At 37.4% G+C, this 17,605-nt stretch overlaps 1 protein-coding gene across 15 annotated transcripts in view; it reads right to left on the bottom strand.

Annotated features, from left to right (window-relative positions):
- Nucleotides 1-828: 828 nt before the first annotated feature.
- fhod3a (formin homology 2 domain containing 3a) overlaps nucleotides 829-17,605 on the bottom strand; it is a 247,016-nt gene continuing 230,239 nt past the window's right edge. For 9 of the 15 annotated variants that reach the window (XM_041244725.1, XM_041244731.1, XM_041244729.1 and 6 more), the window contains 6 exons: nucleotides 13,869-14,059; nucleotides 13,307-13,499; nucleotides 11,377-11,415; nucleotides 7,588-7,765; nucleotides 7,010-7,171; nucleotides 829-4,787 (listed from right to left, as the gene is read on the bottom strand). In XM_041244725.1, coding sequence (XP_041100659.1) covers nucleotides 4,705-4,787; nucleotides 7,010-7,171; nucleotides 7,588-7,765; nucleotides 11,377-11,415; nucleotides 13,307-13,499; nucleotides 13,869-14,059 — 846 coding nt within the window. In that variant the 3' untranslated portion in view covers nucleotides 829-4,704. Of the gene's footprint in view, nucleotides 4,788-7,009; nucleotides 7,172-7,587; nucleotides 7,766-11,376; nucleotides 11,416-13,306; nucleotides 13,500-13,868; nucleotides 14,060-15,857; nucleotides 15,936-17,605 lie in introns of those variants that run through there. The other 6 variants (XM_041244727.1, XM_041244739.1, XM_041244740.1 and 3 more) reach the window with 3 other exon arrangements.

The raw sequence follows: 17,605 nt of genomic DNA, 5'->3' as shown, positions 1-17,605 counted from the left end.
CAGGCAGTTTTAGCATCATTTAGTGCAAATAATTGCGCATAACCCCTTTTTAAAGAAAGTACAGTAGTTCTCTTTTCACACTAGTCTTTGTAAAGAGCAGGATAGACTCAGGATTGTTAAAATCAGGGAGTGAGTTCACCCTACTAATTTATACAAAATGAGTAGCTTTGTGTAGTGTGTGTGTGTGTGTGTGTGTGTGTGGAGGTAAGTAGTGCAGTGAAAGAACAAGATGAAGTTATCAGGTACAGTATGTCCGTGGTTTAATGTTGGTTGTGTTTTGCACGTCTGGTGAGAATCAAAAACGGATCATCTCTCAATCTACCAGTAGACTAACAGTTTACAGTAGTTCAGTCAGAAAACTTGAGATACATTATTTATTAAAAGAGACTAGAAACATTCAGTGTACATGCTTTATATTAGATGATTTGGCCTACCTGCCCATAAATTAACTTGCAGACAAGTGTAGAGGTTGACAGTAGGGTAGCCATGGGCAGGGGAGGCAGTATAACTACCGACCCCAGGCAAGATGAAGACAAAAAAGCAGGTGGAGGCTGGGGGGAAGGATGCAAACTGGCACACAGCAGGGATGTAGTGGATTGAGGTAAAATATAAATCCTTTTCTTTCCGATCATTGGACATATTGTTTATCGAGGAATAAATAAGGAACCGGCTATTACAATTTAGTCTGGTATTGGAAGCGCCTTACATATGTTTGATGTTCATGTGATTTGATATAAGATTCAAGTGAGTTCCCTGCCAGGACCTTTGCTTTACTTAATATATTGTAGTGGTAGAAATAAAAAATTAAAAAATACATTCAGACAAATGACTGTTTCATAAAACTTTATTGCAATATGTGTTTACATAGTGCGGTTCAGGTGAGCCTAAAACTGATAGAATCCACTTTTTAAATACAGGGTTGTTGTCCATTCACCACTTTGAAACAACATGGCACAGAGAGAGAGAGAGAGAGAGAGAGAGAGAGAGAGAGAGAGAGAGAGAGAGAGAGAGAGAGAGAGAGAGAGAGAATGAGCAGAAATTCTGTAGATGAGAAAATGATATCATTATTTGCAACACTATTCAGTGAAAAAAAAGGCTTCCTAAGGCTTTTATACGAGTTCAAGGTGGATGGATTGAATAAATCATTCTACAACCATAATTCAAGTTTATAAACAGAGAAACATAAAACAGAAAAAGCAATGTCATCAACATTATATTGAACACATACGAAACTCCCTTATCTAGAATAAGCAACACTTCATAGATAATACCTTTTTTGACCATGCATGGCTTATTTTTTTCTTAAATTACAATTCACAGAATAACACTGCAGTTTAGCCTATTTTACACTATTCTACACAAAAACACAACAATACCAATAGTGACATTTACACAATTTTACAGCATTTGTCCTTCGGCTTTTGCATCTAAATACTTTTCCATTCTATCATTACATGTTTTTTTTGTTTTTGTTTTTAGTTCATAACAGAGGGAAAAAAATCTGAATACATCTCATGCTACAAATGGAATAAAAGGTGCCAGTATATACTAATAGATGTTTTTCAGTATTAAACTTAAAGCCTCCTGGCCTTAAGGACCCTGCTTAAGTTGAAGATAGGACAAATATAGCAGCCTATTTTACAAGGTGAATTACACAGTAATGACAATATAGTGGATTATTCTATTGCACTGCTAGTAATAACCTAATTACTTAAAATGTAAAGGGATTACATAGTAACTACTTACTAACTAAGACGTGTTATTTAGTTACATAAGGAAGTCAACATTAATTAGTTCTCTTATGTGCTATCTGCTGGTGGTGAGATTTATAAGAGTATTTGCAATATATTGGTGTTGATGCTTTTGTTTGTCTGGTACAATACACTTGATTGTATATGTGTTGAACATTCTGTGTCCTGATTTTTTCCTTTGGATTTTTCTGACGATTGTGCTGTTTTTGATTCCCTGATCATTATAGCACTATACAGTAAATGTAAAATGCCACGCCATAAGTCATTATCTTGGAAATGATCATAAAAGACAAAGGAAGACTTGGAGGCATCATTTATTCTATGTGGATTAACTTTTGCAAGTGGAGATGCAAAGATTCTGACTGACCTAGGGAAGACAGTCTAATCTCCTACAGACTAAGCATTTAGTGTTTGAAGTGCTACAGAAAACCACAGCTGCCAAACTTGCTGATACATATCAGATTGCATACACATTTTTCCTAAATAATGATGAATAGTTACAGAAACATCTTTCAGAAAAGCACTGAACTGAGACTTTTGTTCTGTTTAAAATGTTCTGCTTTAATTAATTGAAATGTGGTCTTTCACATTTGTCATGGAACATTCGGTGTGAAGAACAATGAAAACAAATGTCACAAAACACAATGGGTGCTCTCAAAGCATTCTAGAACTAAAACACTTCCTGTAGTCACCCAAGCTCAAAGCCTATGTCTCTTATATTTTGAGGATTTTGAAGTGGCCTCCAAGTAAACCTCGGTCTGCGCAGTGTGCACAAGCTAGTATCCCATTTGTAGCATAAGTTATACCTGTCTTACGCACTAAAACAAACTAACATTCTCCCATTGTTTTGTGTTTACCACAGTTATTTAAAGCATCACGTGAGGCTGAACCATGTGGCTTTGCAAAACTGATGACCCTTCAAATGGTACTTCATCCAATTTGCAAGCTATACTGTCTGGTAGAAAAAGTGCAGAAATATAGCAATGTCAATGTGACAATGTTAAAAGTATAACAAGTAATCCTTTAAAAAAAAAAAAAAAAACACACACACACACAAAACCCCGCTCCAAAAAGTGGATGAGGAACTTTAAAAGGAATTTTCCTTACACACTGTTACAACTACAAGCTGTACATCACCCAATGCTGTATTGCCAGTGTAAAGAACCTCCTGCTCTGCAATCTACCATATTCTTCAATATATGCTACTGTATATATAGACCTGGATATATAGTATACATACTTGTGTGTGTTTATAATCTGTAGTAAGGTGCCATACATCTTCAGCAATACCAGTGTCCTTTGTATACCAAAAACCATGAATAAATGATTACAGAAGTTTACGGAAATGTTTCTAAGACTGTTTTTTGAACGTTATACTCTGTCATACCAAACATAAATGAATAAAATTAGACCTTTCACAGAATCGGGCCACCTGTATCAATACTGTTACATTCCAAGGATTACTTAACTGTTTTTTTTATTTTTTGGTCTGTGCTACAAAATGGGATAATGACAAAAATGTGATCAGCAATTCTACGACTGACCCCTACTTTCAATATAAACTAACTCTATCCTTCACATTTATTTATGCCTTGTTGCCTGGTTCAATTCTAAAACAATCTAATAGTTGACTGCTCTCTTCCTTCAAATTCCCTGCTGTCCACAGCTGCTCCAACACCAATGTGTGTTGATACCATATCCAAACAATCCTCAAGGTATGACATTCCAGGTATGCCTTCCCCATTTTGATATACCTAATGCCTGATTTTCTACCTGCTATGTAGGAAACAGCACTACAAAAAAGTGTTAAAAAAATATTTTGGGGTTACCAGTAGCAACAGGCTGACAACATTCTTTTCACCCAGTAGTCCCTCCTTGTTCCCAAGGGAGTGTCTGACAAGCCACAGTGATAATGTAAATATAATTCACCATTAAAGTCATTACGTGTTTGTCACACTGGTCTTACTTTAAGACTGGCTGCTTTGCTTAAAACCTTAATTAGCTACTGCATTATTTTTGTCTAATTTCACTGCTTATAACTTGTAAAATATAATTTAAAAAAAATGTTGGTCTCTTTCTATGATCATCTACCTGCACATGCCTCTCTTTCACATCTACTTTATCTAATCTGCCTGGCAATGTCCCTCACACATCCTCAATACTGTGGTTTGCCAAACCTGTGGCCAGTTACTAAAAAGACTCCTTGTCAACACAGATAAAGACAATGTAATAAAACTCCTAAACTACGCTGTTATGTTGCTGTTAGAGTGGGCTTTTGATTACTTTGCAAACACACTAATAAAGTATTGCCTACTGCTGACCTTAGTTAAACAAAAATATTCTCCTTACTCAAATGCACTTTTCACACGTGCTCAGGTTAGTTCATCCCAAACACTTGCTCACAACTAAATGCTCATCTTTTTGTAGTATGACAAAACTGTTAATATTGAATTTTATTGTATACACTGTGCTGTATATTGTCAGACAACAGTTGCATCATGCTGCAAATAGTAATCTATAAAAGCCGTAGACTGCATCCTAGTTTGCCCTCTGAAGGCTGTTCTTTATACTGACAAAGCGCATGTTACAGCTAAAAGAGCAGGCCAGAAGTAAAGCCAACATAAACACAACTCATACAGGAACAATGAACTCAACAGGGGACTTTCTAATAGCCAAATCAGTTTAATCAAGAAAAGCAATATGTTTTAACCTATAAAATACTCAAGAGCAATCCTGATTTCTGTAACTGTCAACATTTTGTGTGCTGAGCTGTAACAACCTTTTCATTAGCTCTTTATTATTTTGTATTTCTTATTATGAGTTGTACAGTAAGCGAGCTCAAAAACGATTGGGTGCCAGGAGCGTTGAAGAGCAGCCAGCTGGATGGAGTTGCCATGGCGTTGGTTGACCCAGGTGCTGGACGTGTTTCTGGACTCAGCCACTGAAAATCTCTTCACACCTGCATTTCAGAGGTGCTAATAAGTCCCAGGGCTTTGGCCTCTTCTGGCGTCAAGCCACTCTTTAGTGTTCTTCTCACTGTGAAATTAAATAGAAAATATAAGGAGCTGGCTTGGCACATTAAGCAAAAGAGAAAACTATATTTTTGGAACTGGATGCCTGAAAAGCTACATTCCATTAGGTATGTAAAGACTACAGTCTGAAGTATCAAAGCATGCTGCATTTCCCATTTTCCAGACTTGGCATCTTCAGTGGCCAAGTTTATTCCCAACACTGCAGACTGAACTGAGCTTAGTGGCATCCCATTTCACAGATATTGTACCACATCATTTCACCCACGGAATTACAATAGATTTAGATCCGTGCTCTGAAACTCCATGATCTTAGAGTGAAAGTTAGTTGATTTATCATGGTAAATGGTATTTGGTATCTGGTGTTTTTCTGTGAATTATGGGTCCTCATAACAAAGGATTTGAGACAAAAATAGTGAATAGAATTGGTTTGAGGTAAAATTTGCAGCACTTAATTTATTAGCTTTATGTTCTGTAAAGTAAGAATGGCACATTTTCAAGATGTCGTATGTTTAGCATAATGCAGTCATATAACAAACAAACTGTCAGGGACTTGGACATAAAGGCTTTAAAAGTCAACTTAGGTAGCAAGAACATTTTACACTATATAAATTATTAGATCAATGGGAACAGCAGACGCTTCCAGTAGGCTGTGGTTTCTGAGTGCAGTAGCTTGCCCAGCTTGTAAATTCTACTGATACATGCACAATGTGAAGGTGATATAACCCAGGTCCCAGAGATGAAAGACCATTGCCTTACACAGGGAAAATAGCCAACAATATATCGATTCTTGTAGCTTTTAACTGCTGCTTGCATATGTTAAATGCTGAAGAGTTGGTTTGTGGCCAGAAATAGAAAAAGCTAATAATTCTGAATATTGAAAAATAAATAAAAACAGCAACAGCATTTAAGGGTGGGAACCACTGTGCCACACTATTACAGATTGCATCTTTAAAACACATGCAAAGCTGGACTCCAGCGTCTGGGATTTATCATCATAAATATTTACTGGGCGGTTAATCTGAGATCCGATGTTGCTCTTTTAGAAATATCAAAGCCAGCCCCACAGTAAATCATATCTATGTATAGAAATATACAGCATATCATGTGTGTATACATTTTTTACACATTACAGAAAGTGCTTTGGAAATAGCCACCTGGCAGAGACTAAAAACATACTTTTCTGTGGGGCCCACGCTAAGTAATTTCTGCACTGCAAGCACCACCAAAGAAACATAAACAAAGATACTGGATGACAAAAAAAAAGGTTTCATATGTGCAAGCCACCATCAGCATTCAGACAAACGACAGACCTCCAATCAGAAAAAGAAAAAAAAAAAAAACAAGATAGGCTCCCGTCCGTTTCAATTTGGACACTTGTCAGAAACTGCTTTTTCCTTTCTTTTTGGCATCCAGTTGAGCACATGCTGAGCAAAAAGCCCTGTAACTCCAAACCCCAGAAGGCTGATGTGTACTATGGTGTGCTGCTGCTCTGACTTAATGAGAACCAAACACACAATGCAAGGAATGCTACTCAGTTTATAAAAATCATTCAAATAAACAACCTGTCTGCTTCTAATTGAATATTTACAGCACTGTGCCAGGCCCCTACTGAAACAAACACAAACACAACTACCTTTGCTTCACTGCTTATTAAATCTTTAAAATATTAAACCCAGACAGAACAAAATAGACTGCTTGGATGGGAAAATCCCATTGCTGGGGTCGGCAGCCATTTTAATCTATTTGGGAATATTTGCAAAATAAAGGGGAATGGAAAATCAGGAGAAATACCTGTTGAGTATAAAGCAGTATAATGTATAATGTAGTCTAAATCTTAAATAAGGCAGTCTTGATGTGTATGCTGTGACAAAATTCACGCTGTTTTCTGTTCATTAAATTAAATATACACACCTATTAATTCATACTTTCATACTTCCTGTCTTACTGTAATGACCGGTAGTAATAAATTACAGTACCATTAGTTTGTGCTGCCTGAATATACCTTGCATAATCACTGATATTGGTAGTTTTGCCGTGCAAATGACTAAAATTCCATGGAATCATACAAATGTAAACTAATGAATCACCCTATAGATATGATGGTGCCTGATAGTTATGGTTATTTCCAAATTATGGTTTAAATACTTCACTAAATCACCACCCTAAATGTTCTTGTGTTGATATCTGATGTCCACCTGTACCTGTGGTGAAAGTTCCCTGACTTACATGACTTCCTGTTTGCTCTTGACCTCTTCCTCTCCCTTGGCACGGCTCGTTGGCTTGGTACTTGCGTGGCGGACTTCACAATACGGTCCATGATCTCGTCCGCCGCGTCGTCTGTAGCATTGGGGGAGTCGTCATTCACAGGATTCCAGGATCCAATACGGCCTGTAATAAAATGAACATAAATAATCATTTTTAAAAAATAAATCATGTCTGGGTGCCACAGCTTTTGTTCACTTTGAATTTACTACTGACTGGCCTGAGGGCCTGACTACAGCTAAAGGACATTCAATTCTGGATTGTCTCACACCCGTACCCAGGAAGTTTAGAATTTAATGCCATACCAAAGGTATACGGCCATCACACAAGCATCCGGCTGATCTTCAAACACCAGCGCACACTTTAAATATATTATTATTCAAAAACAAAACTAGGAAATGTAATAAAACTAGAAATAATCAACTGAAAATGGTAGCTTAAGGACTCTTCTCAAGTAAATATGTTTTTTATAGTTTTTAAATTGCCCTATAAGTTTATTAAACAATTGTGCCAGAACTGTGTCGTTCTTGTTCATGGTTTACCTCGGTTGGCTCGGGTTCGGGTTCGGAGCCCTGGCACCACGGAGGTGTTGCTCTCCTCACTCTGCAGGCTAGTCTTCAGCACGGCCTTCATGCTCTCATGTTCTGCTGCATCCTTTGCATACTCCAGGCTCTGGGGCTGGCTCAGAGTGGTGACTGTGTTGCTGGAGAACTTTCCTGACTGTGAACAACAGATAGTGAAGAAATGGTTAAATCAGGGCATTCCCATATGTGCGTCATCACAATGCCTTCAAATAATACATTCTAATCTTGTTCAAACTGTTACAAGACCAACAGACATCAAGATAAAACAAAGATGAAACTGTGATGTTACTAATCGAACAATGATGACTTTGAAAAGTCCATTTTAGTTATTTAAGTTGTACACTTGTAACTAAGAATAGTGTATGTCTGTAGGGAGTTATAATAAATCACACAACATACACACATATTAAAACGGTGTGTCTTTTTCACAATCACACAGCCCTTTTGTAAGAACTTAAGCCTCATATCACTGTGTATCACTTTGTGATCAACAACAGACAAGAAGGTTACAGTCATTCACAGCACATAAACACAAATCAAGTCACTTGATCATGCAAAGGTAAAATCTGAAAGACATACACCACAAAAGCACATGAGGGACCTTCAAATCATAAAACACACTATAAAAATCTGTGCATAATGTAAATCTTTTGAGCTTTATTGTTTTTCTTCCTGGTTCAAATAATGAGCTCAATGGGCCCTTCCAGCTGTTTGCATTAGCTATGCACTGAGGCCTTGAACCTAAAAATCCTTTAGCTTGCCCTAAACAGGGTCCAGGGTTCAAATTTTTCATTAAAATTCCTCAGTTGATCACATGCCGAGGTTACCCACCTATTATCTGTACCCTGACAAAAGTTAATGTGCCGTTGCAGCTGGAAACAATTGAGTATAGTCACGTAAACTTCACTGGAAAATTACCTGAGAATGTAAGCTGTCACAAGCTGCTGCATGTGCCTTCTGGGCTAACACTGTTTGAAATAATGCCATGTTTTCTTTTTACAATCACTTATACATGGATTCCATTTCCAGCAGATACATCTGTCTCATTGTGACACCAGGACCCCACCATTCCCAGTATTAAATGTGAATGGAAAATCCCTTACACAACAAATCGGACTTAGATGGGCAGCAGGCTGGTATTATCCTTGCCCCAGAGGAATGAGGCATAAGCACAGATCATAATAATAGGAAATGATGAAGCGCAACCTCTAGCGCCACAATCTAATAAAGAAGCATAGCATTGCATTGTTGATGCCTTATGCCTCTCTCTATATATCCCATGAAACTGACTACAGTTTAACAGACTTGCATTATGTACAAGTCAATGGGTTCATTTAAATAAATGCAGGATAAATAAAAAAAAAAGGAATGGACAGTATGCTATGTGGGCACATATCTGGGCTTGAGATTTGGCGATCTCATAAGCCCATTATTTCCCCACCTGTAAAAACTCTGAGAAGCATAACTTCCCTCTGGTGGGGAACAAGTGGCTGATAAAGTTACTTATCCTTTTCTCAGCCCTCGGAATCATGTTTATAGCCAAGAGCTATTACTAGGACACAATTCAAATGGTACCTGACAGGATTAAATTCCACTTCTAAAAGTCCTCCCTAATGAAAATCAGCTGGGTAAACAAGTCCATGGTGTTTATTTACAGAGCCTCTGGATAAACAGTCACGTTTCAGAAAATGATAATATTATTGCTGGGTAGCACACAATTCAGGAATCTCAGAGAATCTCTGCTATATGGGTGTGGAATATCGTCTGGAGATGAATGGAGGGTTAAACCTTTTACTTTTTTCTGTGTTTTTTATTTTATTTTTTACTTTACTCACTAGTACAGATGCACCTCACTCACTGTAGCAGGGCAGAACTCCTGCTGGTTTAAATAGGGCTAAGTTTGGCAGGGAGGTGGTTAAACCTGTCCCTGCCAACAATCACAGCCATGGCCATTCCTCAATTAGGCAAGTCAGTGGTAATTGCGGAATGGCCACCTGTATACAAAGGGGACAATCTTTTGTTTGTGGAAGGTGTTTGGAAGGAGTTTGTGTTGGTGTTTTAAGAGAAATGTGTAGTGAAGGCCAATGCTCAGCCTACACATGGTTATTCTTTTGTTTAAACCTTTTATTTTGGTCCTTGTGTCCTATTTGTTTTGTGTATCTTTTGTTAATAAACGTGCACAACAGAGCTTAAACTGCAGAGTCTGAGTTAGTACTTACAGCGTAAGCATGAGAAACCAGGGTCTGCTGCACACATAAACTTATTATAAATCATCTTTAGTTAAAAGATAACCAAAAGTATGTAGGGGTGGGCATCGATATGAAAATTGTATATGAATATCGTGCACATATTTCGATATTGATAGCGGCAATATCAAAGTCTTCCAAAACACAGAAAAATATAATAACACAAATGCAATATGAAACATATATACATATAGATGCTAACAGATATTTACATAAGAAAAGCAATAACTTACTTTAACTTATTATCTTAATATCCACAGAGAAAAACAAGGTCTTGTTATACTGATTTACTATTCCATGCCACCAACGGCCACCTCAAAACTGAAATATTTATATACACTGCACAGGCAATCTTCTCTGCATATAAATACACGACACATCTAAAATTATTAAGTACGGTGCCATGCTGAATGTTGCATTATTTTGAGCTATATTTTGATGTTTTAAAAGTACATCTCATTTATAATACCGATGGGTCACATTTTAAAAATAAATTAATAGCAGTGTAAGTAATTGCATGGTAAAAATGCAAAGAACCACACTGACGCATGCACATATCTCACAATAAAGAGCATTCTATACCTTGCGAGCACATCAGTACATCTATCAAATTATTTAAGCCTGTTTCATTTTCCTGTTTATTATGTTTTTTTGGGGGTTTTTTGTCTTAAATTTGTTTTTAGGTGTGCATCCCTTTAAAAAAGACAGCTTCTGTTTCTTAATTAGTTGATGAGTGAACTTTTTGAAAACAGAATATAGTTTCTGGTAAAGGATTGGCCAGTGATAGGAAACAGGTGAAGAAACGGGTATAGAGCATACGAGAGAGGGTACACAGGTTGTGGATTTGTTGTTTTTATTGATTTGTAGCTATTGAATGTCTGAAATACATTTGATAATCTGGTTCCTAGAAAAAGAAAAATGCCAATTAATGGAATAAAATGGTTAAATAATACTTTATTTGTGATGTTTGCCTATGAGACTAACAATGATTGGTATGTATAGGGTTTGTTCTCTTAAATAAATAAACTTGATTATACTGCGTTTGTATTTTTAGCAGTATTAGCAATAAAAAGTATGTCTCTGCAAGCTTACAAGATTTTTTTTTTTATCCCAAGATATCGCGAGATGGAAATTATTATCGATATCAAACAATATCGATATCATATCAAAATATCGATATTGGTGCCCTGCCCTAATAACCTGATTACACAATAATTTTCCAATCTGAGTACATTACAGAAAACTAAACCAATTAATTTTATGCTTCCATTGACTTTGCTCAGAAATGATGAATAGAGACTGGCAAACAGCAATTAATAAATAGACAAGGATTCACACTTCTGTACCTCCCACAAAAGACAGAAATTGGCCAAATAAACACAGCAATAAACTTGTTTACCCAGCATGAAAGAGAACAAGCATGCAAGCACATTTGTGGTGTCTCATGAAGTGTTTGAGGTGACCACTGCAAACAAGCAGAAGAAAAAACAACAGCAAGTACCCATGGCAACCCTACCTCGCCATCATCGTCATCATCAGTCTAGAGGGGACAGGAAAGAAAGGAAATGGAATGAGGCACAGGTGAAAATCATGAAAGAGCAAGAGGCAAATGAAAGTTGCATGCCAAGAAGGGAGAAGGGAAAAGCTTCAGCCCAGACCAGAGTGTGTAGACTTCAGCACATTTTATAGCAACTAACCATCCCGAATTATATACATATGTTTATTTTTTCTATTGTGCAAACATCCGATGTTTTCATTTTCACACAGTGATAGAACTGGGGGTAATCTGACCTTAAATAAGTCTTTTGCCAAACCAAACCGGTCCTTAACAATGAAAACTTGATCTAAGAATGATCAGATTTAAGATTGCTTAACAAGGTGTTTGGCACAAATTTCAATATGCAACATTTTTAAATAACTTAAATGGCGCTAGCCACAGTTATTTGGAAACCTGATTGTGTGCTTAAGTCAGAATCTGAACCTAAATAAATGCAATAAAGGGTTATGATTTTTTTCTATCTGCTTGTGAGGGTCATACATGTTTTGCGCAATACACATAATGATGGCTTCCACAAAATTCAGAAAGCACACTTCAGTTTGGCTAATCTCTCAGATCACCCCTGTGCATGATTTCCAGAATTCTGCTTTAACCTTTTGCATTAAGGACCTCTTCTCTTTCCGTGAGTCTGCCAAAGAAGCCAATGAGGACCTGTAGCGAGCTATGGCGGCCTTTAATGCAAGCATGTTGGTAATGACTTACAGTCATTAAGGGTCTTAACTGACGTCACACCAATGACCCACTGCCAAAGAACTCTCTGGCACAGTCTTTACTGTTCCCCTGAACCCCCCAAATCTGTCCATGGACAAAGTGAAATCATATATTAATAACATGCAATTAATGAACTCTGTTTGTTTGGTTATATTCACATTATTGCGTGCTGATGGGCTCCTTATTCAGCGATATGTTTGCGGCCTGAGGATTAAAGTTTTCAATAAAAATTCTTGTGAGAGCGCAGCATAGATTTGGCAGCCCCACTCAGGAAGGAGTCAAGAAAGTGAACTAATGGGTATTTTTTTCTTCATGAGGCCACATTTGTTCTCAATCATAAGCTATGATTATTAGCATTTTAAAGAAGAAAGCTTTAAAATGCAATTTGTGGAATCAATTTCAAAGAGAACTCACTGGGGTATTATCATCTTCCCTGCGGAAACCTAACCTTTTAGAAATAATCTTGAAAGGGTATTTATGACTGGATAATTTCACTTTTTATTGAAATGGATATAAAGCAGAGTAAGCAGGCTAAGAGAGTCAGTTGACTACATAGCCAGTTGACTACTGGCTACATGTGTGGTAATGATCTGAGAAATATAAAAAAGCTGTAGGTCGCAGTTTACTTGAACGTTCTGATGATTCTATTAATGTTTTCCAGTTTGTCTCCTTTGTGGAAGCACCGCTGCCTAATAGCACTGTGGTAGATCCAGTAAAACCATATAATATATAACTGTAAGCTAACTGGGGTTGGGATTTGATACTGTGGATTAGGTGACACTTGTTTCCCTGATATTCATTGAGACTACAATTCAGTGTTTGGCAACATGGGTAATAATTCCATGAAGCAAAGGTGTGAGGCTCAGTTATGATATTATAAATGTACCTGACTGATGCCACATATAGGGTAAACTGCAATACATGTAGCTGCCTTTAGAAAGTTTCCTAAGCTCTGTGGTGTGGTCTGAACTAGTATTTTAGAGTTTGTGTGCCAGATTTTTACATTGGCTCATTTGTGTAAAAGGAAGAAAAGAAAGTAGCTGTAGTATCCATCTGATCCCATTACTGCAATGCCATGACCTGATGTATCTCGAGCCTGGAATAACAGATAAAGCCCCTGCAGCAAAGAACAATTAGGTAACAATGCACAGTCGAGACTTACATCTGTGATCATTTTGCCCCTGGTCTTGTTCCTCTCCCGGTGATTGGCCCGTTTCTGTTTCTGCTGCAACACTCTCTCGCGGGTGGTGCGGTACTCCAGGGCAAATTCGCTGATGATCTTGCAGAACTTGTTAATGTTCACCTCTCGGATCGCATAGGAAGGATGGCCCATGAACAGGAGAAATGCATGGAACCTGGTTCAAGAAACAGTATTGCTTTTTACTTTATGTTTTATTTTATTTGCATTTATTGTTCTGCTTGCATTTATTGGCTAGGGTCACAGTTTTGTAACAGTAATGAGACATATTGGTTCTCGTTTATTAAAACTTTTTTTTAGTTAATTGTTGTTAGATAACAGATGCATGTGGATGTGGATACCATTTCTTAACGATGTTCACATAATTTACCATGGTGTTATTGAGTCTGGCGTGTAGAAAACCCTGTTTAATCTTTTAGTGAATTCCATTTCCACAAATACTGAACAAATTGGCAAATGGTAATGACTATAGCATTGCAATTAGGAACCTGTATCTATTCAAGCGTTACATCTCCTTGATGTGTACCTATTGATTATTCTCCTGTGCACGATTTTTAAAATGATGATCCTCTCTGCACAGTCCTTCAGGAACTCAGACATCTTCTGCTTCAGGGCTGGCTTCATTTCATGTTTTGCTATGACCTTCAGGTGATCCCAGGATGCTTTGCACCTCTGCTCCATTTGACACAAGTTGTACTGAAGCTGTTCAAAGTCCACCTGTATAACAAGAGGGAATTGCATTGTTTGATTAGTTATTACCATGAACTGCTGCATGCTTAGCATTCTAGTTATCTCTAGTCCTCATGGTCACACATTTTTCTTGGCTTGGGCAGGACTTTAATCCACCTTTGACCCAATGGTATGAACTTTTTAGCAGGACAGCGAATATAGTACAGTGAACTCAGTCATTGTGGCCAGTTTCATATAAAAAATATACTGCTATTCAGCCCTGTAAATATATCTGCATACTAGTGTCTGTAATTCAAATGTAATTACATATGAAAAACAATATTATTTATTATTAAATTCAAGTGAAGTAAAACTTTATTCAAACTTAACCCTTACACACAAACATCAATGAATTACAAATAAGCACAGATTTTAAAACACCACCAATATGAGAAAGTATTTATGTTTACTTTAGAATAATTCAATAGGAAATATTTTTTGTTAACACACAATTATATTTGAATTACTGAAATGTATTTTAAAGTGTAACCTATGTACCTGTTTGAGCACTTTACCCTTCCCTGATGAGAATACTATATAAATACTGAAAAACACCTGCAAAATACATTGTAATGGCAGGCAGACACTCTGAATTGTGCCATGGCAGACACAGAGTATACGCTTCTCTGGAACAGTGCTTAATTACTGGATGGAAAACAAAACGGAAATCTGACAATGGCTTATACGTTTCAAATCGATGTCAAATCATGGTCTATTGTTCTTAACTCACTCTGTCAGCACACTGCTACTTCAGAAAAATTGCCTGTAATGTTTTTCTATAATCTGCAGTCCCTGACGCACTTTCTGAACCCTGGCAGGGGGAGAAGACCTGGTTTCAATGCTGACTCTTCAGTCATTGACTAGAAAGACTTGTTAAACTTGTTGATCCTTTGACTAAGTATAGTACAAGGCGATCTTGTTAAAGGTTAGCCTTTTATACAGCTGGACTGGACCCATAATGGCATTTCAACATGCAATCTCATTGTTAGATGGAACACAAATAGCATAGCCTCTTAACTGTGGATCCACCGGTAACACCGTCCCTGAATGACTACTCTGACAAAGCAACACACATCTTCTGTTTTAAATCTAAGCCTCAGGAGATGACAGGCACAAAAGGCTGGTACATTTAATGTATGTATTTTCATTTGATCTCTATAATAATTTGTATCTACTGTATGTCTCATGTATATTTTTCTTCCAATACTTTTTTTTTACTGACATGAATGTACAAAAACTCCTAATGTTGGCTGCCTCACATAGTAAGAAGGCTATTAAATTATGCTAGAAAAGAGAAAAAAAATTCAGACAGGATTTGGGGTACGATGTGGGTCCTTTTGTGACATTAGTTCTAGAAATAGATGGCAGGCTTGCTCTGGGAATGGTATGTGAGAAGATTTCCCTAAGGCTCTGGCATCGTCTCAGCTCCCTGTGTTTATCTAAAAGCAGACTCAACAGACTCCCACTGTTTATCCTCCTTTACAAAGCCAAACTAAAGACCCACTATTAACCAGGAGCTATTCAAAGACTGTGGCTTTAGAGGAAAGAGGATAATGAACTAATCTTGAACAAAAAACAAAACAAAAACAAAAATCTAACCGCTCATTACCAAGTTTATTGTACTCAGTGTTTTACCTTTCAGCTGTCTTTTTTTGTACTCTGCCCAGCCAGAGACACATGCGACCTTTTGAATTCTAAATACAGGTCCAGCAGCGTTCTTTCAGAAGAAGTAAAAAAAAATGGTCTCCCACAATCAGCAACATGCTGATCCGATTGTAAGCGTTGTTTGTAATTTAGGACTGGCAATTCATTCACTTCTACATTATTACAGGGGTATGTTTTGATGTGGAACATGAATACCCTTCTTCTTGCCATGGGATTACAGCCAAGCAGAGCACAGACCGAGAAAGAGACGTATGGAAAAAAGAGAGGGATAGAGGAGACAGAAAGACAGAAAAAAAGTAGAAAATGATCAAAAATGATACAAGAAAAGACTGAGAATAATGTAAGGCAATATAAAAGTCATCATTTCATTATATTGATAGTCACACATTTATGGCTTTCTTTTGTGTGCAATTTTAGGAAATAGGGGGTCTCTGTATATTTATCTTGGGTGGCATAACAAGAGCTCAGCTAAACAGTTGTCACAAAGGCTTCTAAACTGCTGTAGTATATTAACAACCTATTTGTTCAGTCTCCTGTACCCTTGTTGTTGTCATGAGACCAGCTTTCAGGGAGGGCAGTAAGTAAGGAAAGGGTACATAAGTACCCTTTATTTTACTGTGCTACATGTGAACCAATGAACCTCATCCACAAATTCAAACACACCCCTCATAATTCTGAAGTAAAACTAAATAAACAGTCCGGATGAACACTAATGAATGAATTAGTTGGAAGATTTTCTGTTTGACTACAGCTACCTGATTTCAATGACCCTGCTTCAGGCTTTATACTGATGAGTGTCTCAGTAAACTGGAAAGCGGCCTGCGAGCAAGTAATGCCTAAATATCACCAGCATTTGTGTCCCTTACCAAAGCTCAAGACATATGTGAAGTGCTGTTGATTAGACATGCTGCAAAATAGAAAATCAAAAACATGTTTGTTTTGCATACGCCAAGGGGTTCCCAGCACGTAATGCTGTCACAACATTGACCTTAGTGTCCCAACCAAACTCCCAGGTAAAAGCCTCGTTTCCCCACCTCGGCATGGCGTCATGACTAGAAGCATGTATTCTTATAGGGGTTTCTCTCTACCGATAGTTTTAGATAAACCCTGAAAACATTCAAACAAGGTCTTTATAATAAAACCTAAACGAGAATGCACCATACTTAAACACAATGTTAAGCAGGAACAGTTTAGCTGAATGCTAAATAAACAATATAGCTGGTGCAGTCCGTCTGTATAAAATAACATTTCGTTACTAATTCAAAGCAGAGCCCTAACAAAAAGCAGATTCAGGATCAAAGTGAGAGCCATTCCCTTGATACAGCATGATAGATTTACTACACATTTAAATAACAATAATCACAGGGTCAACCACAGTAATGCAAGTCCTGGTTTTATAAGGCCTGGCAAATACATTGTATTCAGGCAGTTCTGGTTGTGCCCTACTTACTGGGTTTTAGGAACAAAAGGTGATTTGAATTCGAGACAGGCCAACACACATTCATAGGATTTAACAGGCCTTCCACCTGCATCACTGGAATTGGAATCGAAGCCAATCGCTTATTTACGAGATGTTGTTCTCGCTGACGACAAGGTTATAAAACAAAATAATCCAGGGGGAGATTCACAAGCACCCTTTACATAATGGTCCTTCTCTTTCTTTTTGTTTGGTATCTTTGGTTTGTTATCACCCATGCATATGATTCAATGTAGAAAAAAAATGTTGGAGTATGTCTCATGTGCTTACATTTTTTTTCATTGCCAGCTATCCTTTTGTTTTGACCGAATTGCAGTATACCATTGTTTCGAAGCCAGCTGATATTCAGAATCTTTCTTTGAGCCTATTGATAATCTTAAATGCTTTGCCCT

Source organism: Polyodon spathula, chromosome 3 (genome assembly GCF_017654505.1).
Source record: "Polyodon spathula isolate WHYD16114869_AA chromosome 3, ASM1765450v1, whole genome shotgun sequence".
Taxonomy (NCBI): domain Eukaryota; kingdom Metazoa; phylum Chordata; class Actinopteri; order Acipenseriformes; family Polyodontidae; genus Polyodon; species Polyodon spathula.
Note: the sequence above shows the minus strand (reverse complement) of the source record. Positions and strands in the feature narration are given on the sequence as shown.